Source organism: Falco punctatus, assembly GCF_963210335.1.
Source record: "Falco punctatus genome assembly, chromosome: 2".
NCBI lineage: Eukaryota > Metazoa > Chordata > Aves > Falconiformes > Falconidae > Falco > Falco punctatus.
Window position 1 is genome coordinate 44172857 of NC_137581.1, and position 22303 is coordinate 44195159.

At 37.4% G+C, this 22303-nt stretch overlaps 1 protein-coding gene across 2 annotated transcripts; it reads right to left on the reverse strand.

Moving 5' to 3' along the window:
* Positions 1-276: 276 nt before the first annotated feature.
* On the reverse strand, positions 277-22300 carry DIS3 (DIS3 homolog, exosome endoribonuclease and 3'-5' exoribonuclease). 2 transcript variants are annotated; one of them, XM_080374403.1, is made up of 22 exons: positions 22002-22300; positions 19781-19938; positions 18809-19002; positions 18622-18695; positions 17343-17510; positions 15733-15897; positions 14712-14825; positions 14487-14624; positions 13283-13429; positions 11919-12035; positions 10958-11059; positions 10258-10322; positions 10076-10160; positions 9321-9448; positions 8773-8859; positions 7597-7753; positions 6638-6852; positions 5397-5565; positions 4799-4957; positions 4278-4400; positions 2946-3004; positions 277-600 (listed from the first exon to the last, which is right to left on the reverse strand). In XM_080374403.1, exons 1-22 carry the CDS (start codon positions 22245-22247, stop codon positions 594-596), a joined length of 2877 nt encoding a protein of 958 aa, XP_080230529.1. In that variant the 5' UTR covers positions 22248-22300; the 3' UTR covers positions 277-593. The 2 variants fall into 2 exon arrangements, with proteins under 2 accessions (XP_080230529.1, XP_080230528.1); XM_080374402.1 differs by lacking the exon at positions 2946-3004 and having other exon boundaries at positions 22002-22299.
* Positions 22301-22303: the final 3 nt, after the last annotated feature.

Below are 22303 nucleotides of genomic sequence, written 5' to 3' on the forward strand. Positions count from 1 at the left end.
TTAATGGTATGTTTTTTCTCTTCATCTGCATATTGTGTGCATATATATACACAGCTAATCCAGTGTGAGAGAGAACTTTTCCAGAAGGAAGTGCGAGTCTGCAATTTAGCTTTCAACAGTAAATTCTGTTAGCACTTAAGGCCAGTAACTAGCACAACTGCTGCCTTCAGTACTGAGGTGCTAAAGAGAATGCACTGGAGACTGAAGAGACAGTCTTTGTTGAGCTCCTGAACGGGCTTAAGGCTGGTTTGTTTTTTTTTTTAAAAAAAAAAAAAAAAGAGAAAAAATAAAGCACAACTATTCCTTCATTTTGCAGAAGTATTTATTTTCACCTACAAGACAAAACTGTAGACAGATTAAAAATATTGTTCTTCTGCATACATAGTCATACAAAGTTTTTTTTAAAAATGCCAGTTTTACAAATTATTAAAATTGTGTATTTAAAAAAACCAAAATCCAGTTCTAACATTTTGCCCATAGGGAAAAAATACTAACTTTTATATCCAGCTATTTTTGTAGCTTCTTTTTCTTCTTTTTTTCTGGTTCACTCTTGCTGCTTATCTCTGTAGATAGATCTGCGGGCACATCGTTTCCTAGTATCTATAGTAAAAGAATTAGAAGTCAGAACATTTTAAACTCAGTTTTAGCTTATACTGTCCTGATAAGACTTGAGTTTACTTGTACAGACCTTTTACAAACACTGGATCAACATCAGCAAATTGTTACCATCTAAAAGATAACTCTCTACCATCCTGTAACAGCTGCAACTGGAACACTCAACTGAAGTAAAAGCTGGAAATTTCTTGGGGAGGTACCAGCAGCAGCACGCTGCTGCTGACTAAATTGCCAGTAGTTTTCTTGCACCAGATAATACTTGCTGCCTTCTCAGCTGTTTGCCATCCCTCAGCAAATGCTTGTAAGGCCAAGGGGTGTGAACAAGAGAGGTGAAAAAACTTCATTTTGCTTTTAAAGCAATCACCCTGCAGTGTTTTTTGCAGTGCTGTTCCCATCAAGCAGAGGCCCTGTCAGGCTCAGGACATAGCAAAAAGGCATTAGCTTTTGTAGAAACTGGGAAAGCTTTTGAGATAAGTTGAAAATAAAGCAGCCTGTATGCTTACAGAGTATGACCTGTCCTCAAGGAGAGAGGTTGTCAAAAAGCATGCTGTGGTGTCTTTCAGGCTATGAAAATAAGTGACATGCAAGCAGAGAGGAGTGAAGCCAGCTCTGATGAAATACAGTTCATTTAAGCAGGGTTCACAAAACAATTAGACCAAGACCAGACACGTACACTTCTCTACACTTGAGTCTATGGGCAAACCGTAATCTCTGATTAGAGAGGGTAACAGGCATGTCAGAAGCTCAATGCAAGGAAGCTGATAACTAAAACTTTAATCTGAGGTTATAAATTATGTGAAAGAGACAACAGCACATACCAGTAGAAGAGCAATTTAATCGTAACACAGACACCGACGCTGGAATTAAACCCACTTCCATAAGCTAGAGGCTGTGTTTTTGCTCAGCTAGTTAGGATGGCAATGATTATGAAATGTGAAGGATTATCAGAGAGGCTGGGAGAAGAGACAGACGTTGCATCTATAAATTACGTTCAATGAGTAAAGGCACAAGAAGGCTCCAGACAAAGAGCCTAGGTTTCTAGGTGCCCTGAAAGCCTGTTTCTTGGAGCAACTAGGCAGAGAACCCATAAAACGGGAGAAACAATTCTTGTCTCAGGACATGGTGAAGAGGTTACCCATAGAACTACCCCTGTAATACTCATGTAAGTGTTAATGTTAAGATGTAATGCATCACCATGGTAGAAGGAAAAAAATCCTACAACTTAAAATGCATTATAAAAGCAACAATAAAAAAATGTAATGAAAATTTTACTAAACGGGGTTGCAAAAAAGTAAAATGCTTTCAGGGGCGAGATGGAATTTAAGAAGGAACCTGGAGTAAGAATATGCCATTTATCAACAAAATTTCAACAGTTAGAAAACCCCATGATCAGTAGTGATCAGTATTACAAGTCAACAGACATCCTTTACGAAGTGAAAATCTTGTCCAAAACAAAGAAATAAGTACAAAATTAAGTTAAAATAAACAGGCAAGCCCAAAAGACTGAGAAACAGTCATAAAAATTCTCTAAGTTAAGGAAGTGAGAGGCAGAAAATTCTTCCTCGCTCCTCCATCAATGGATAGATTGATAATAGCCTAAAAGTAGGCATGAACAACATGTAATCAAAGTGTATTTAAAGCACTCAAGAAAATTAAGACCAACATCAAGAAAACTGTTACAACCAACCATCATTAAAAAAAAAGAAAAAAAGGTTTAGAACCAACTGTGTAAGAGGAATACTAACAGTGCCAGGACTAGACGCTGTCCATCGAAGAGTTCTAAAAGAAGTGTAAGACTTGTCAGCTAGCAACTGTTGGTGCGTATAAACTCATTGTTTAAAGCTGGTCTTGGTACTAGAAGGAATGTAAGATGACGTAAAGTGTTCCCACATAACACCATACAACACAGAAAATCCTGTAAGTATCCTTGTATGGATCTATCGTGTGCTCACATTCAGACTCATGTATGTGCTTCTGCTCCTCCCAGCTCAAAAAATCATAACACGAACTACAAAAACATAAAGGTGATGAGGAAGATCAAAGATACAAATTAGCTTCCAGAAAAGGAGGAGCTAACATAGTGGGTAACAGAAGTATACAGAATTAAGTGGCACCGGAATGGTAAATAAGAAGACTATTTTTCATAGCGTAGAAAATACAGCGTGTCATCAAGTACTAGTATTAGGCATCCTGCTTGAAACAAATGGCGGTTAAGTGCTTTTTCACAATGGTGAGCTGTGGAACTCACTGCTATGAGATACTGTGCAAGTCCAAAGTGTAAGCTGGGAAAAGAAGCAATTAACCATTCACAGAACGAGGCTCTTACCCACTGAACACCAAGATGTGCATCTATGGCTGAGACAGTGTTTAAGTCGTGAATAGCTGGAAGCTTTCAATGGAAACAAAGGGAACAATCACTGCATGTGCATCTCATTCCTGTACTCCCTCCTGACTGGGAAGCAGCACTAGTAACTGATGTTTAAGGTCACACAGTATTTTGTACTAACAGTACAGCTACTCCTTGTACCAAGGGTACTGGCTTCACTGTAGAACAAGAACCTTCACAGAAATTAGCACAAGAAGTAGGAGGTGGGGGGCAGAAATCAGCTTGCATTAGCCTTACTTTGTGTCTGTTTTCAAGGAACAGAGTGTCCCTTGGGGACCAGAGTCATTGCAACAGGAATGTTCCCGAGTTAGGCGCACAACAGCAGCTCTGACAAACACTTTGGTGAGCATCAGAAGTGGGCCGCTCATCATGGGAAGGCGCAGCAGGATGCAAAGTTTCTTTCTACTACGAACTGAATTATCTACTCGCGGTTTTTGCAATCATGAGGATCGCCTTCAACTCAAGCTAATACAACAGCTCAAAGATCAGAATATTTACGTGTGTTTGAAAACACATGATTTCTCAGAAAAAAAGAATGTTTGATTGTATAAACAACAACGACCTCAGGCTTATTTTAGGTTTTTTCTTCCACGATTACAGATACTCAAGTTACTGCAACCATCTGTTTACCAAAAAAAGTCCCATGTAAGTTAATGAAAGTACACAATCTCGTAATGGCACGCAAAATACTCAGCAGGCCTGAGGTGTGAGACCAGGTGAAAACCCCAGTGTCCCAGGTGCACTAAGAAGCTAGAACTGAGAAGTCTTAAGGCCACAGCACGGTTATAGGACATTACGGTTATTACTACATTATCAAGAGAGAATTTTTATATTGTGGAAGCTGTAAGAAAAGACTGCCACTTACAGACAGCGATTACACAGTTTTCCTCTGAGCCACCCATCATAGTTACGCCATAATTTACTGGAGCAAAAAGAAGATCCTACTGAGTTCTGGCAGACTTTCAAAAGGAAGATTTGATTACAGAACCATGAAATTCAAGAGATACTACTTGAGCAAATCATCATCTTTCCCATCAGTGGAAATATCCCTGATGGGCCCAGAAGGGAAATTTAATTTAGAACCCTTTACTCTTTTCAACAGCTAGTGAAAGCAGACTTAAATGTTTTATTGAGAGGAGATATGAAGCACTTGCTACAATCTGCTGCTAAATGATTTTTTTCTCTCCTAGGCTAAATTTCAATTTTCCAGTATGCTGATTTTTTAAGATTATTAAAGGGTAATATGATTCTATGAATCACAAATCTTGTGCCTTACCTTTGGTTCTACCAACACCATCCGAATTTTCTGATGCTGGATGTTGGAAGCATCTAAAATTATGTTCACCTTAACTTTATCAAATACACATAATGTTGTGTCTTCCACAGTAATTGACGGCACCTGAAAATTCAATTTTTTAATAAATACTCATTGCTTACAATCTCTTTATGTTTTTATACAAATAAGTATTTTTGTAGGAAATCTTTAGTGTTAAGTGCCAATAAAAATGAACACAAATTACTGTCCTGAATGTTCAGAGTGTCATAATATGTGGTATATACATTTCTGCAATATTTACTCAGGTAATTAAGTATTAGTAGCATCTATTACAGAAACCGATTCCTGTCAGAACCTGTTTATTTAGACTTATAAAGACCATACTGGCACTACTACTACTACAGATTAATGAACTTGCATTTAGAAAAGCCTCTCACCTTCCTAAATCCAACTAGAATAGATTTTAGTCATTCTGCTCACTTACTTAGTAAGTATTTAAGAACAAACCTTATAAAGCATACCTCACTGTTGTAATTCAGTCTTGGTGTTGGTTTATCTTTTTCTTCAAAGAAGACTGTTCCTTCTAACCCATACCTGGGAATCAGAACAACAACTGCATTTTTTCTTACAAATAATATATATGCATCTTCATTCACTACTCCTTTGTTTTTGAAGAACAGCTGTAACAGAAGTAAAATACATGAATAAGAAAAAAAAAGCACTAGAACATTCTCTTTCAAATTACAAATATACTGGCTTAAAAAAATAAAAGCATTCAAATACAAATCTATACTTCATGATAATTACACATGATATATTGAAAGCAGATTAAACAAAAAACCCCACAGTAACTGTTTACAACATTACTGTACTATTAAAGTGTTCATCATGTTTGAAAGAACAGAAAGTAAAAACAATCCTCAAGATGCTATTATTTTAATTTTTTCAGAAACAGCAATGCAATCCTGAAGATTTTGCTCAAAGAAGCAGCCCTCATTCTTCATCATCCCTGCAGACTTGCTCGGTTTTGCTCTACAAAGCACAATTCAATGTTCCCTCCCTTCTTCAAAGTCAACATGAATTGTCCCTAGTTAATGCTCCTGTTTAAGAACTACCTACCTGTGTGTGGAATGCAACAGACGCTCTTTGTGCATATTGAGCCATTTTGTGTCGGTAATTAAGATTTTTACACATATCTGCTAGTTTATGTTTATCTGTAAGTTCTGGGTAAGTACTGTCTGCTCCTATGGCCACTGCCAAAAGTCGATGTACTATGATGTCAGCGTATCTGCAGATGAGATTAAATGATCAATGACATATCCAAACATAGTTTAAAAAAAAACACCAAAAACCAAACACTTAAGTTTCTGAATATAGTTTTGTTTCTGTGAATCCTGCAGCTGATAGCTCCCTGTATTAATTCAAGATCACTCCCTTTGCTGATCAATGATACACTGCAGAGCCAGAATGAACTATACTGTTATTCCAAGATAAATTCTTTACTCTATTCTACCAATAGAGCCTGGATTGTATGTATGTTTACAAAAAAGAAAAAAAGTTTTACTTTTGAAGTGTGATGTTTCACCATGACAATTTAAGCCAACCCCTCTTCCCTTTCCCATGTACTAGGTAAATTTAGTGTAGAATGGCATTTCAATGCCACTAATCTGCAAAGCATAATCATACTTGAACACAGTAGTCACAATTCTTGGTATACAACTATTAAAACTTCAGCTGGGAACTTTCAAACACATCTGTCAGCAACTAAAATGTACTATTAGGCCTCCTAAAGTTCCACAAATTATCCATCTGTAAGAAATTGTACTTGAAATGTTTCTAAGGAGCAAAATATGACAATAACTATTTTCCTCAAAACTTAGATACTTCTTGGTTAAACTAAAAAAACCCAAACCCTCATTTTCCAAGATGTACGATTTCATTACTGTGCAACAGTTACAGTAGCAAGTTTCAAATTAGCAATGTTTTTATATGTACATTATAGTCTCCTCAGAATTTAAACAGAGCTTCTACCTGAAAAATGACTGGACGAACTCTGCCTCAGTCTCTTACTTACTTACTTACACAACGCTAACTGATCTCGAAGCACATTTCTATGTGAGAGATAAACATTAAGGATGTATTTCTCTTATTTTTATGAGTTTTAAAGATTTTATTAAACCTTAGGATCCTGTCACAGACAGTGAACCTAGGAGCTTACATGAAGACAGATCACCATGTAAAACTACTGCTGTTTCAATTGAAATCTAAAGCTGAACAGAAATGGACAACACAATTTTAAATACAATTTCTTCACTAATATATCACTTTTGTTTTCTGAAACTTTTTTAAAATAAAAGTACCTTCTAATAGGTGAAGTAAAGTGGGTATAAATAGGTGAGGCTAAACCGTAGTGATGAAAATCATTATCCATTCCAGAGCAGAAATAAACTGCTTGCATCATGCAGCGAGTGGTCAAAATTCGCAACAGTGTATTTAGATATGGGAATGTAGGAGATTCAGCTTTGTCTAATGATTCAGCTAAAGCCTTTGCTGAATCAGTCTTAATTTCCAAATTCTGGAAGGAGGGAAGAAAAAAATAAAAAAGCTCAGGTATTACTAGCAAATATTAACAGATTATATAAGCAGAAAATAACAGCTACATCCATGCCAATCCTAGCAACTGGCACAGTATCACATCTAACAACCTAGTGGAATGCCACTACTAAAAAAAAAAATCTTGAAGGGAAAAGAAATATGAATACACATCACAACGTCTAGAAAGTTAAAAGTTTAGTTCAAATTAAAGATGCTGAAACTGGAAAAGTAATTTTTCAGTTCAGACTTGTTAAGTAAGACTTGTTTCAGGCTAAATTAACCTCTATCTGATCTAAGGATAACAGGGAAACTATGAACACATATGAACACATTTTCTTACTTCTTGACTTTAAGAGAGACATGTTATTTGATGTGATTGACCAATTTTTAAGCCTATCAGTGATGTATGTGATCCAAAGCCAAAAACTGGCTCAAAAATCACATGTGGCTTGAAGAGGAAGAACATTCACAGCAAACAAGTTAAAATACAGAAGACTTAAAGAGTGATTTGCTTTCTTTACCTAAGGAATGGTTTAAAAAGTACAAGATTCTTCCTTTCTTCTAGAGGTACAGTTACCTTGCTACAAGTACCAGCAATTTCAAAGTGCAGCTATACACTTTCAAAATACTGCTTTCCAACCGTTATTCTTGGGTAAGTGTCCAACCAGAGAGAAAAGACAGTTTTTAATAATGAGTTCACTTAATTAGCATGGTAAAAACTTGCCTTGGACTTTGCAGCTTTCACAAGGATATCATAATTGGATGGGGGAGGAGCAGGATGTTTGCGGAGCAAAGCAAACTCTGGGAACTCATCATAAATTTTTTGTGCTACAGAGATATTGGCAAGCAACATGAACTCTTCAACCATGGAATTTGTTTCTCTGTCAACATAAAACATTTTATACTGTTAGAAAAGCATATAAATTACACATTTACTTTGAGTGCCTAATGAAGAAACATTCCACCATCCTAACAAAGGTATATATTAACTAGCGGTTTTGAACATTTATACAATAGGCAAACATTTTTGAGACTAAAACCACAGCATTAATTTTCAAATACTGAGTCAGAAGAAAAACCTCTAAAATATTCTAAAAAAACAAATTAAAGAAAAGCACTCTTTAAAATGCCCAAACCACCCAGGTAAGCCTCTCGATTTCTTCCGAAGAGTACTGTTCAAATACAGTGCATATGAAGTTTGAAAGCACCGTGTTGCACACCATAAAGCTGTGACAGCACACATAACTAAATGTAGATTTTAGCACAGAAACTTAGTAGTATGAAAGAAGGTATCTTTAGAAACCGAATCAGTAGTTCCATTTCTAGAACTCCTCAGTAAGATTGTCTGCATGACTCTGCACATGTGCAATAACTGTTCTATTTTTCTTAAGGTTTCAGTAATCCGTAACTCCCGAGTTCTACTTTCTCCCCTATGTTAATAGCAGTAGGAAAGCATCACAGAAAAGCCCGTGTGATGTGGAGAGTTTGGACTTTAGTGCTCCGTTAAATCAGTAGAAAAGACTTAAGCCCATGTAGAAAGCATTAATTCAAAACTTGCTTCATAAATAGTGCAGTAAAACACAGAGGAATTCTCTTTTTGAGGATCAGCTTGCCCAGAGAAGCTCTGGGTGCCCCCCATCATTGAAGTGTTCGAGGTCAGGCTGGACAGGGCCTTGGACAACTGGATCTAGTGGAAAATGTCCCTGTCCACGGCAGGAAGCTTTGGACTAGCACATCTTCAAACATCCCTTCTAACTGAAATAATATTATAATTCTATGATTGTCCTATGCCATTATAGGAGCTTTGTACACAATGATAATATTATCTAAATGTTGCTACTTAAACATGGCCTTAATTCCATCCCTGCCCCAAATTAACTGAGGAAAATAAACCACATACTTGAGCTCCTTAGTCTGCAGATCAATAGGATCATGAGTTTCACTGTCCATATGGAAACGAACTTCTGGTGAGGAAAGTGTCAAGGCTCTGGAAGACAGTAAGTGGTATTAATGAATTACAGTAAAGCAGACACAGCAGCTGAGCTGCAAACCTGTACACAACATCTAGGTTTATCATGAAATTTTCATTTATAATTAGCAGAAACTGAAAATAAAATTGTGACATTAATGTTCAAATTATGATGCTGACACACATCAATAAGTAGCTTCTAAGATTTCAAATGCTACTCCTCTGGCTGTGTTTTTATAATGACTAAGAGATCTATATTGACTGATCTTGCGAAGGAAAAAGTAACATCCCAACATTTGTATTTTTGGGGAAATGAAGACAGGGATTTTTATGCAAAACAGAAAGGCAAAATTCTTCTCTATCAGAAGATTTTCACTGGAACAATGGACGCACAGGACCACTGAACAGCTTGAGAGCAAAAAATAGCCAGAAAAAAACTGGGAGGGGGGGAGAGTTAGCAGGGACACAGCATGGTTTACCCTTTATCAGTTCTTTTCTTCTTCAGAATTTTTGCTAATTTGTTTAGTCCGCGTAGGCTGGTAGTAACGTGATCATTCATAGTAGCTGAATCAATTCTCATCTGTGCTTCAGCGTATGTAAGAGAAGCCTTGAAGAGGTTGGGGGGGGGGGGGGGGGGAATAAAAAGACATCATGATACATAATTAGGTACTGGAACGAAAAAAAGCTCTGTCTTTCAAAACTAGTTTGCTGTCAAAGTTGGTTCACAATAATACAAAGCTTTACCTTCAACACGTAAATGCACGTCATTCTCAGAGAATAATGGACAAAACAGGACAGATCCATGCAAGATATTAGAAAACACTAGGCATTTACAATGGGGTTTTTTTATGCTGATCACAGATGTATTTTATACATTAGAGGTCTAATCTTCAAAAATGTATTAAACACCTACGGAGTCCACTGAATTTAACTGACAATTACGACTAGCTGGTATACACCAACCATGTCCAATATATGTATCCCAACACATTTATCCTTTTTAATTGAAATATCATACAAAGTAACTGCAAAAAAATACTACAGCCTTACAGGTTTAAAAGAACAGGGCAGAATCAAACATTTATTTTTAGAATTAGAAAATCATGCTTAAATCCTAAGAAAATTAAATCAATAAACAGGAAGAAAAAATTTATAATCAAGTCTGTTGATCACTGTGTTTATAAAAAAAGTCTCCAGCTTTTCTTTTTATAAGTATAATATATATGTGACTAACCTTGGAATTAATAATACTCTTTGTAAATCTTGTTTTTAGAATTTCAGCCTTAGGGTTCATCTCCCATATACATGAAAATGCAAGTCTATGAGAGGGAAAAGAAGGGAAAATCTGTTAAATTCCACATATAAAGATCCAGACTTTCTAGTCAGGATCAAAGTATGGATCACACACACACCCACCTGTCTACATTAGATCTCAGGGAGCATAAATTGGAACTGAGTAGCTCTGGAACCATATCAATCCTCTGCAAAGAATAAAAATAATGACAAGTTATAAGTATGTATTTCAATTTCCTGATTTTTAATATAGTAAAAACTTGGAAATAGTAACTATATTTTTGCGATGAAAGCTCAGATTTCTGAAAGAAAAGCAAGCTACTACCAAAAAAAAATTACCTTTTTTTAGTAACATTTTTTAAAATTGTAGTCTATAAGAAACAAGTTAAAATACACAGGACTAAGAGTACAGTCTAATGAATACAAATCATACGAAACAATAGATATTTACCTACCATAGGACAAAAACAATGGAAAAGGCAAAACCAGGCCACTTCTGCAATTTCATATCAGTATTAAAATAGCACTCCAGTTTCAGAACTGCATGTTATTAATGCTTCAAACAGGAGTTGAAAGGTATATCGTCCAGATAATGGATTTTAAAAGAAGAAAAAAAAAATTCTCCCTCTTTCCATACAGGCCGAATGACAGAAAACACCTTCAATTTGACAGTCTTGAGCAAATTAAGTGCAGCCCAAAGAGTCTACTTTTTTTTTTTATTTTTCCCTGTTTAGAGATAACATCTCTACTCCCTAGAATTAAGAGAGGAAAGCTATGAAAATCCAGCTGCTTATTTGTACAGAAAGCCATAGAAAACAATTACTTTTTCACAAAGATATACTGTTGTTCCTCTTTTTACTGATTCCTCATCCAAAGCATTTCCTGGGCGAATAAAATGACTGACGTCTGCAATATGTACACCAACCTAAAAAAACAAGCATTACGTTATACGTTTTACAAACACAAATAATTCTCAACATGAAAGAAGCTTTCTCAAGTTTTTATTTACAACCCAACTTACCCATTCCCAGTTCCCTTTAGCAGCTCCTAAATGTAGTACTAAGAATAGCTGAAACCTATCATGCTGATACTAAAAAACTGAATAGTTGCAGCAATTATGCAAAATAAGGGCATGCATACATTTAGTGGAAAGTTAGATTCATTACCAATGCAACTCTTCTTGCCTGCGGGTTCAAATAACCTTCATTTTCTTCAAGATGTGCTGCAAATTTGGTTCTATTTTTCTGTTTGCTAGACCTTCCAATTTGGCACATCCTGCTATTACAATTACAAATTAATTTATAAAGAAGAAAACCTGACTAAATCAGATATAAGTAGGTAGAGAGCTGGTGTTAAGCCTGTAGCTTTTTAGGGGTTTGGTTTTGTTGTTGAGGTGTTTTTTTAAATAAAATGATCATTCCTTAGGCATTACAGCAGTAGCTTCACTTTTTTTACTTATAGTTCCTTATCATAGCTGTAGATGCCCATGTTTATACTTAGCTAATGCAGTAAATAAATTCCATGTTAATTTCCTACACCAAATGAGCATAAAGCAGCATGAATTTAGAAGATATTAAATTCCCACTTCTGACACTGATGTAATGCAAATCAACTCCCTTTCTTCATTACCGTATCGCAGTTGTGAGAACATCATTAACTTCTTTTACAACAGACCTGGAGCTCTGTTTGTGTAATTTACTATTACCACTACTGCACTATTTGCAAAATAAAGGAAGAAGTAAATAAATAAATGACTGTCTTGATTAAAATCAAACAGACAATACCTCTATATTTCCGTTTTCTAGTTCTCTACAATGTAATGCATCATCAATATCCGTACAGCCTGGAGGATCAACACTACAAACATACAGATGCCTCAAGTCCTCCCTGTATTTCATATCCTGAAATTTAAAAATTAAAAAAAATTAAAAAAAGAAATTTCCAAGAACACCTTCCATATCAACATAAAAATGACCATTTGAGAAAGACATAAGATTTTCCAAAACTAAGTATTTTCAGAGTGCTTTTAGGAAAAGATCTGCAGTAATACCTCTAAGATCAAAACAGATATGCAGGAACTACAGTGCTAGAAAAAAAATAATACTATCAAGTACTAATTATTTTTTTTCTGTTACAGCAAACAGGAAAAGAAACAGAAAACAACCACAATATTTTCATGATCTTAGAATTAGCAGGACCAGGAATCAAGATGTAAGTGAAATTGTGATTGATGTCCAGCTGGACAATTTGTTTGGGATGCAACTGCTCTCAACTCTTAGCTTTCTAAAGCTTAGATACCTAGATAGTCGAAAGGAATTGCCATTTTAGAAATACCGACTTCTGTATGATGGCTACAAAAAGATCCGATAGGTATCTTAGAGTAGACAACTGACTTTTAGAGACCTAATTTACACAAAGATCCCTCCTGCAGTTTACACACTCAAAAGAAACTGGAGTAGATAATTAATTATAAAAAAAGTAGCCCACCCCAAAGAAATTAAATTACAAAAAACCACACAAAACCACTCAGCCTAGCCCAAAACAAAACAAAAAAACCCCAGCCTAATCCAAAACCATCATGCTAAAATTGTTCCATGATGACATCTTTTCCATACATACTAAAGCAACTATTTCCCATATTTAAGCTAATGGGGAGAACCTGAAATTTACTAACAGCATTTAAAACAAGCAATTCTGCAAACACCAATTTCTCTTTCTCCAATTACTGTACTGGATTATAGCAGGTATATATTAAAATCTCCTCTCTTCAGATTATTTTATCTATGACACAGGCTGCCACAGTTGGTTACAAAAATATTTAGCCGGATGAAAAACTCTTAGCAATGATCTTACAATTATCTGAATTACAGTCTCTCTCCTTTGCAAAAAAACTTCTTTTATATTTTTATTTTTTAATGAAACCTATGGTTTTTTAATCTTAAAAGGTCTGTCTGTAACAAACACTGTTTTAGCCAAAAACCTGCAGAGGTGTATTTCTAGAGGAAATCCAATTGAAAGTTCACCCTAAGACAAAACAGTTCTGAACAACATTTCTCCTCTTTTTGGTACACCGGGATATCCAAGAATGTCACAATTTGATTTGAAGGAGAAGGCACAATAACTATTAGAGTAATTTAAAAATTATTACCTGTTCTGTAATGCTCCACGGCATTTTTGGTAGGAAACTAAGGACAGCCTGGGAAAAAGGCTGATGAGGGACATCATGTTCAAGCAGAAGAACTTCTGTCTCAGTCTCTTTGTCTCCAGCACTTCCCAAGTTCTTCACAAAATGGCCCTAAGAAACAACAGACATACATATATATACACACCCGCACATCAAGCAATATTATTTGCTCAAAAGTAAGTATTTGAGACCATTATCCCATAGATTATTAGTGTACTAAACTACACAGTATGAGTAATCTTTCTTCAGTTAACTTCCCCATCTTTAAGAAATTTAATTTCAAACATTTAATTGACTCAGGAAATCTGAATTGCATGCATCCCCCTCTTGTCCTACACACGAAATTCTCCACATTTAAGACTGCAAAAATTGTAAACATGTCAATTCAGTTTTTCAGGAAAGAAAAAACATTGCTGCACAAGCAGCAAAACTAGTAAGGTCTAATTTCTCTACAGGCTCGTGTTGTGCCACACATCCCATTCCCTAACACCACATCAACTTACTTCCTTCCTAACATCTCTCATCCTCTGCAGTAATGCTGTCTTTGCCTTAACGCTCCTTCCATATATTCAAGTTTTCCCCCATTTTTCTAAACTTGCAGGAGACACACGTGCTCTCATTCATTAAAACCTATGCATTCCTTCACAAGCCAATGGAAGCCTCTTCAAAACCTAGTTACTGTTCAACACAGACTGAAGTTGTGTCCTCAATTTCTCTTATGTATATTTACAAAGAAATTTTCAGAACTTAATTACCTGTAACTCAGCCCCATCACAAATTTGACTGAATTGGGCTAATGTGTTTTAAAACTACTTGCCAGGACAGAGATCAGTGTGTGGATAAGCAAAGTAACAGCAAAAGGTACACATTTGTAGGAACACAGACTAAAATATGGTGGTCCTTTGTTAATCTAAATAAAGCACCTGAGTTTGCATATATATGTTCACTGTAGAAACTGAAAAGCTTTTTAAGCATGATAACCCATACCTGGTTTTGGGGGTGTAAGAGTAAACTACATCATCTAGGGACTTCCTTAATTTGCACCACCAAACGGCACTCAAAAGAACTTAAAATTCACATCAGCACTTCCTGAAGTTACTCGTATCTTACCTAATAAACACCAAAAAAATGGATAGGTAAAAGTTCAGAAGAAAACACTTGAACTTACATTAGGGTACCTGGAATTCCTCGGCCACCCGTCAATAGCAACAATTATTCTTTGTCCTTCCAATGTATCTGCTTGTCTTGTTTCTATTCGAATGCGAGGAATTCTGCGATCAGCTGGTGTAAACAAATGGCGCCTTGCCTATTAACAGCCAGAAAAAGGAACAAATAATTTCTGAATAAAGAAAAAAAACCCCTGCACTTACAATAACTGGATTAATATCCTTACCTCTTTGATCTGTGATTTGGAAAGCATGCCACAAAACGGTCGCCAGTTTCGTTTTATAATGCCCACTACTTTTCCTGTAGGTCTCAGCATGTCCTTATTAACAGAAGTCTTCAGCTGGTAGAACACACAGGGGTTAAAAATAAAAAGCTGTTTTAACTCATGTTAACATCTTTGACTACAGCACGTATCTCAAACCTTGATGGTAACATCTTATGTGTTGCTATAATGCTGTAATTTCTGTTATGACTCCATAAATAGAACTATGCCTCCCTCTGCTTTGCATTACTCAGTATTTTCAATATGTGAAATAATTACTTTATTGTGATGTCTCTTTTTTTTTTAATGGGAACAACAAAGAACAGCAGAAAAAGATAGAAGAAATGCTGTCTTGTTCCACTATCTCTGCTTACTCCACAACGATCTCCATTTTCTCTTGTAACCTATTATTTTAATTTTTAGGACCCCTTTTACATTGCTTGAGAATTCTCCAGTAATTCTAAGCACAGTAATTAAAAACCACCCCCACAGAATTCAGTGGGAATTTCACTTTTTTAAAGAAATGCAAGTATTTGTTAGGGTATACATGTGTGTGCACTGCATGCACATTAAGCTGAATTACTGCAAGAAGCTAAAGAATATTTTACAATTGGTTCCAAACATATGCAGCACCTATAAAAGCTGACTGTCATTGTCATACAACACCTGCTGCTATTCTAGCAAATCCTAATCTGCAGATCAGTACATAGCTTTATTACCTGACTGCCACTCAAGTTACTTTCGGATTTCTTAAGTTTAACAAAGTAACATGGGAATTTCTGAGTGCGATTAATTAAAAAGTACCCATTTTATACATAGTCATGTAATTAAAGCGACTGTATGACTACAATTAGGTTTTATAATTTCCGTATTCACAGTAGTATAAAAAGGATATATAAGTCTAAAGCCTAACACTGCCAGGGTACTGCAGATTTCATCTCTCTGTCAACGTAAAAGTTAAGTAAAAAAAACATTTATTTCATACAATGTTCTCTTTCTCCTCTTCATTTTCAATGTCATCTTCATTCTGGCCTTCATCTTGCAAGACTATTGAGGATGGTGCCACCCATTCATCTTTTGCTAACAGCTCCACAGCTACAATATCTTCATGAACTGCTCGGTTTAAGTGTTTCAGTCCCTGTATAATTATCTGGATTTTGAAGAAAACAAAACGAAAATGCTAGTATTTATGATGATAGCAACCGAAGACGCAAGTCAAAGCAGTACAACAGAAGAGTATACATGTGTAACAGGCTCTGCACTCTTAAATAACATTTTAAGGCATGTTTGTGATGCATTTTTTTTTTCCTCTACTGAAGTTACTTTCAGTACTGATGATATAATTTCAGGATTCCAACTGCCTCTATAAAAATAATTTGGTTTCCCTACACTTTTTTTTTTTAAAAAAAAAAATCAGACAATCCTTTTATTTTTGCAGGCTAGGAGACTCCACATACTACTAAGAAATAGGAATAACAGGAATGGAGAGCCACAGAAGTACCTCCGGCTGTCATCACAAATAAGGAGGGAGGAGGCAACTGCTGCTGCTTAGAAATAGTGTCTGTACAACTGTACCAACAGAGAATCCAGTAGGCAGATGGATGGGTTAGCTGCTTGGAGGGAAATAGTCCATCTACTTGTCACCAGGCATGAAAATAGGAGAGGAAATAAAGCAAAAGAGCCCCTGAAGGACTGACCACAGTTTTTCTGAAAATATCTTCCTACAAACTTGTTTCTCCATCTTTCACCATGTATTTCACCACACAGTGTCCAGCTCTGAAGCCCATAATATAAAAAGGACACGGACCTGTTGGAACAAGTCCAGAGCAGGGCCACAAAGATGATCAGAGGGCTGGAGCACCTCTCCTATGAAGACAGTCTGGGAGAGTTAGGATTGTTCGGTCTGGAGAAGAGAAGGCTCCAGGGATACCTTATTGTGGCCTTCCAGTACCTAAAAGGGGGCCTACAAGAAAGCTGGAGAGGGACTTTTTACAAGGGCATGTAGTCACAGGACAAGGGGGAATGGTTTTAAAATAAAAGAGGGTAGACTTAGATTAGATATTAGGAAGAAATTATTTATTGTATAGGTAGTGTGGCACTGGAACAGGTAGCCCAGAGAAGCTGTGGATGCCCCATCCCTGGAATTGTTCAAGGCCAGGTTGGATGAGGCTTTGAGCAACCTGGTCTAGTGGAAGGTGTACCTGCCCAAGGGAGGGGGCCTGAAACTAGGTGATCTTTAAGGTCCCTTCCAACCCCAGCCATTCTATGATGATTTCAAACTAATAAAAAAAAAAAGGTGTTATATTAGTGTCAGTTAAAAAACTATCAACAACTAAGGTTTGACTTTATTTTACCAAATACTTTAACAAAGCACAAAGTATAATATTAAACACATTACTCTCTTTTCAAGAAGAGCACAGTCAGCATTTCAGTAGTCTATATCCATTGAAATAAACAAACAAAAAAGAACACAGAACAGGAAAAATTACTATAATGCTCCATTTTAGCATACATCACCATGAAATAATTACTTTTTAAGTGATTACTGAGGCTAGTTAAAAGTTCACAGCATGAAGGCAAAATGAAAAATCTCACCTCTTTGTTTTCTTCAGCATCTCCATGAACCCAAACAGTAGCTTCAAGATAATTATCTCTGCTTGCCCTGTAAGTTCCTTGGAGGTAAATGCCAGATTTTATTCCTTGCTGCAATTTGCTAAGAGGAATATGTTCTGGGAAAATTATTTTTCCACTTTCTATTTCTTTCTTAAAATAAAAAAAAAAAATAAAAAAGGACATTTTCAGTCTTTTGTATTCATGATTATTCCAAAACCGATCTCAGGAACATGAACACTCAAAATACTCCAAAATTGTAACTATGTATAGGCATGAATATGCACAGTAATGAAAAACTACTAATATGTAGCAGTTTTTCTAATGAAGCATAAAACCCACAAAGAATATAGAAACACAGCAATTCTAGGAATGCCTGCCTTTCTTTTCCAGTTTGCCTACAGTTACTTAAAAAGATACTGCACAAGTGACATACACTTTTCTCTTAATTTGGATATACTGACTAAACATATTCTTCACAAAGAAAATATTAGCATAGTACTACATAGTGAAGAGAATGGCATGCAGTGTTAAGCATATACTGTAAGCGATATAAAACATTATGAAAATACATTACTGTGACTAAAGTTTGGACCAGTCAATTACTTAAAGTTGAATGAACTATAGCTAACCACTAAGATGAGCCGAGCCCTCCACTTTCTTCCCACTCTGGCATGTCCCACTCCATTCTGTTCGAACTAACTCTGATGAAATCAACCTTTCCATTTTTTGGTGGTATTAGTTTTCACCTGTATCAGTCATATATAGGTCTTGATTCTGATAAACACAAAGCATGATGAAATAGAAGATGATGTAGCTCATTTAGCTGCAGCCTGCACTTATGTCAACTTAACTGACCACAAAAATCAGAGCTTCTGATGGAAAATGCTTTTGATCAGTAAGGAAACATAAGCTTTCAAATAAGACACAAACCAAAGATCTAAATGGTTTGCAATACACACTTTTGCAGTCTTAATTGTTTCCATTATTTCTAATACTTATACACTTTCTTTAACTAACTGTTACTATTCTCATCTTCATTTATCTAAAGCAAGTGGCTTTTTACAAATGACTGGACACCTACTAATAGGCATATAAGCAGGACTGAAAACAGCTGCAATATTTCCTTTTTTCTTTCCAGCTGCCAAAATAGTAATAAAGTCCAGTCCTCGTATTCTAAACTGATGCTAGTAGCTAGTGTCCAATAATATACTTCAAACCATTTGTGACTAATTTATTTTATAAAAAGAAAATAAAAACATACCCCTTCATCAGATACACAAGCAAGACGATCTACAAGTTCAGGGTTAGCTATCAAGCTTTTTATATACTCCTCACCTACAAAAGCACAAACAAATATTTATGCAAGAGATGCACAGGATCAGGTACGAAGAGACTGCTGAGATTTTTTACCTGAGCAATGAATTAAACATACTTGTCTTTTCACTTACATGTATAAGCAGTTATCCCTTCCTCTAGAGCTTTCTCTTTATTTGTTCTGTCATTTGTTAAAAAGATAACTTGAATCTTCTCCTCATCCTCTATTTTCTTCAAGTGTTCATTGTACCATTTCACTGCTACCCGAATGGCTCTATCATTGCGGTCATTAGAAGTTTCTCCTTGTGCTTGCTCTATGTATGTTTCTCTAAAAAAAAATAAATAAATAAAAAGGGAGGTGGGGAAACAAAACAGAACAAACCCCATCCATACACACTACCAAAACTTTTCAGACACAAGATCAAGACTGTGAGGCCAAAAGAATCACTGCTGTACCAATTTCTGTGATAAGTGTAACACTCTACAGGCCACAGAGAGAAGGAAGGAATGAGGAGAAGAGTAAAGGAGTAAAGAGAAGGAGACAGAAGGGTAAAGAAAAATAGGAAGCAAATGTTAATTTCTAATACAACCTTCTCAGTGACAGCTGAAGAGGACCACATTCAGGATGCCAGAACTATGGATTCAAGATTCCTAGAACTATGATACTGCAGTATCGGAAATTACTTATGAGCACAACTAAAGGCACATTAACTGTATCCTCTTTTCTTAGAGCTTTCTATCACTCACTGACAGATTTTTGAATTCTGCTACAGATTGAGCTGGCAATGTTAATAAAGTACTGGAGTATGTTTAAAAGGGACATTAAAATGGAAAATCAGTATTCCATTGCTCAAGTTAACAGTCTTGTCTGCAAACCTTACTCAATATTCAAATCAACTTCTCATAATATACATATGCTTATATTAATCATAAACCAGAAAAGCTTCTGGAACATGGAACTGTTTCCCAACAGGATTCCTTAGAAGTATACAGTTCTATGTACCCCAGCCTAATTTTTTTACCTAGTTCACATGTTCCAGTTCTGTTTCCCAGATGCTTTTAGTGGACATCAGTACAACTGTGTTATACTCTTTTCCACACCTTACCTATGATGTTCATTGGTGAAAGAATAGAAATGTTTTTCAGGGTTTTGAATCACATCCCTAATTCGCTTGTATACTGGTGCACTCCGATTCCTGACTTCTTGTAAGACTGTCTGTAGCACAATGACATTCTTAATAACAGGATCTTCAAGTATATCAATCTGAGGAACAAAATGGAAATGAATCATTGTTGTTTAATTAAATTAAATAATTGTTGTTTAATTCTATCCAATAACAGGACTTTAAAAATTTGTTTGGCAACATGTAAAAAGCTAACTTGAGTAATGAGTTACACTACTACTGCGTTTTTCTCTCACCAATGTGAAACTGAGCTCTGTATTAAGGTGCTTCCTCCTGCTTGTGGGCAAAAAGTTCAAATAGGATTTTCCAGCCTCTTTGTGACCTGAATTTTGCTGGAGTGAAGATAAGGACTTATTCTGACTTCCACTAAATTCAGCTGCAATGTATGCAGGACTCAAAATTTAAGGCCAAGTGCATACTAGAAAGTTTGCTTACATCAAATGGGTTCTTGTAAATTATATTCTGTGTAAACAAAATACCTCTATGCGTAATCTGACAGTAATCCAACATAATTTAAAGGCTGTCTGGCATATGTCTTTGTGCGCAATGCAAACCATAAAATAGCACCTGACCACAGTTACACAGCCAACATGGACATGCCTGTACACATGTAGGTTTAAGTTCTCCAAAACTAAACTCACTGTTGTACTGCAACTTTAATTTCTGCAGATTCAAATCAACTGGAATTGTTAGCTGCTTTTCACCTTTTCAAAGACTGAATCTTTTGAGCAAATGTGTTAAAAAGTTTGCTGCACACTTCTTTGTCAACTCCTGACAGCCATGGTGTGCAAGAGCAAGAAACGTACAGCAAAAATCCACACACCCTGTCAAGAGAAAAAGATGTGAGCCTCATTTCCTAGGCTTGTGGCAAGGAACTGTGCAAATGCATCTCCAAAATGAGACAGCAATAAGGCTCTAGAGGGCATGGCTAAAGGAACTAAAAGCAACAACAGGCCATGCTTCTCTGCATCTGATGTTCAGATGACCTAAAGGATTACCACCATGCTCACAGGGCAAGAAATACAATATTATTCTATGTACAAGCTAAATTACCAGGCCAAGTCTTAACTGTTGCAACCGTGTTCCTGTTGCTAGTAAAACCTTTTCCTACTGTTACCAAGACTCCCTAAACCCTGCTGCTCCAGTTCACAGCAGCACATCCTGGCACATTCTCAGAGTGCTCTACAGTATACATATACAAACTTTGCCAACACACGCCAAGTCCAGGGGTAACAGGCTGAAGACATCCCCTGACTTGCTGTTTTGAGAAGAAAATCCTTACAACTCTTGGGGTGGGCAAGTGCCAAAACACGTCAGTGTTGTGCCCCTCTCCAGAGTAATCCCTGTTAGGATCTTCAGTAATTACTTCCACTCTCCAACGTCTGCCTGGGGCTATTCTACTTTCTAGAGAGGTATTCAAAAGCAATCAAAAAATCCCCTCACACATCGATCTTGGGAATTCACTGCCTCCCAGCCCGGAATTCTACTGTCTGCACCGCCAGACTCAAGCCTTTGCACAATTAGCAATGAGCTGTAGAGTATAGCTCATGTTTCCAGAGCTGCACATGGGATGATTCTGCAGCCTCTATTCATTCCCCGAAATCAAAATCACAGAATAAAGAACCTAAGCCTACAAAGTCTCTGAAAAACAGAACAGGGGTTTAGGAAAATTCAGGCCGACCGGAAAATTCAGTGACCACCTGAAAATCCCGATCGCTGCTTCAGTCTATTCACTCTCCTCGCCTGCCTTTCCATACCCCTAAGAGACCGCAACAAACGCCACGATAATGCTGTTCTTTACTCCTACCGTACAGGCAGCAAAACATAAACCCGAAATACAGTCTAAACCCAGACCACGCTCGGAGGCGCTGAAGGCCTCCTCTGCAGCCGGCAGGGAACGAAAATACCCACTCAGGGGCCAAGCGGACCCCAGTAACAACGGGAAGACCTAACCGCGAAACGCGCCCCTCTAGGCACGGCGCCCGGACCCCACTCCGAAGGGTGGCGGGGAACTCCCACCCACGCCGGCTGCCACCGGGGCCGGAGCGGAGCGCAAAGGCCCCACAGGGCGGGCGGCGGGGGCCCAGCCCGTGGCTCCACTGAGACGGCAGCGGCCGCCGCCCGCCCGCCCCGAGGCGCTCACCTGGTGCAGGAGGAGGTTGGTGTCGGGCAGGAGGTAGTGCGGCCCAGGGCAGAGGCTGCTGGCGGCGCCGCGGGGCTGCGCCTCGAGGCCGAGGCCGAGGCCGCGGCCGGGCCCGGCGGGGCAGGGGGTGCAGCGGCGGCAGGCGGCAGCGCCGCAGGAGATGTCCTCGCGCAGGTAGTGCTCGCGCACCACCTTCACCACCGCGCCCGCCCGCGTGCGCTTCAGGAAGGTCCGGGAGGTCTGCATGGCGCACCTCCCGGCACGCACCGCGCGGAGCCGAGGCTCCGTCTCCCGTCGTGCCG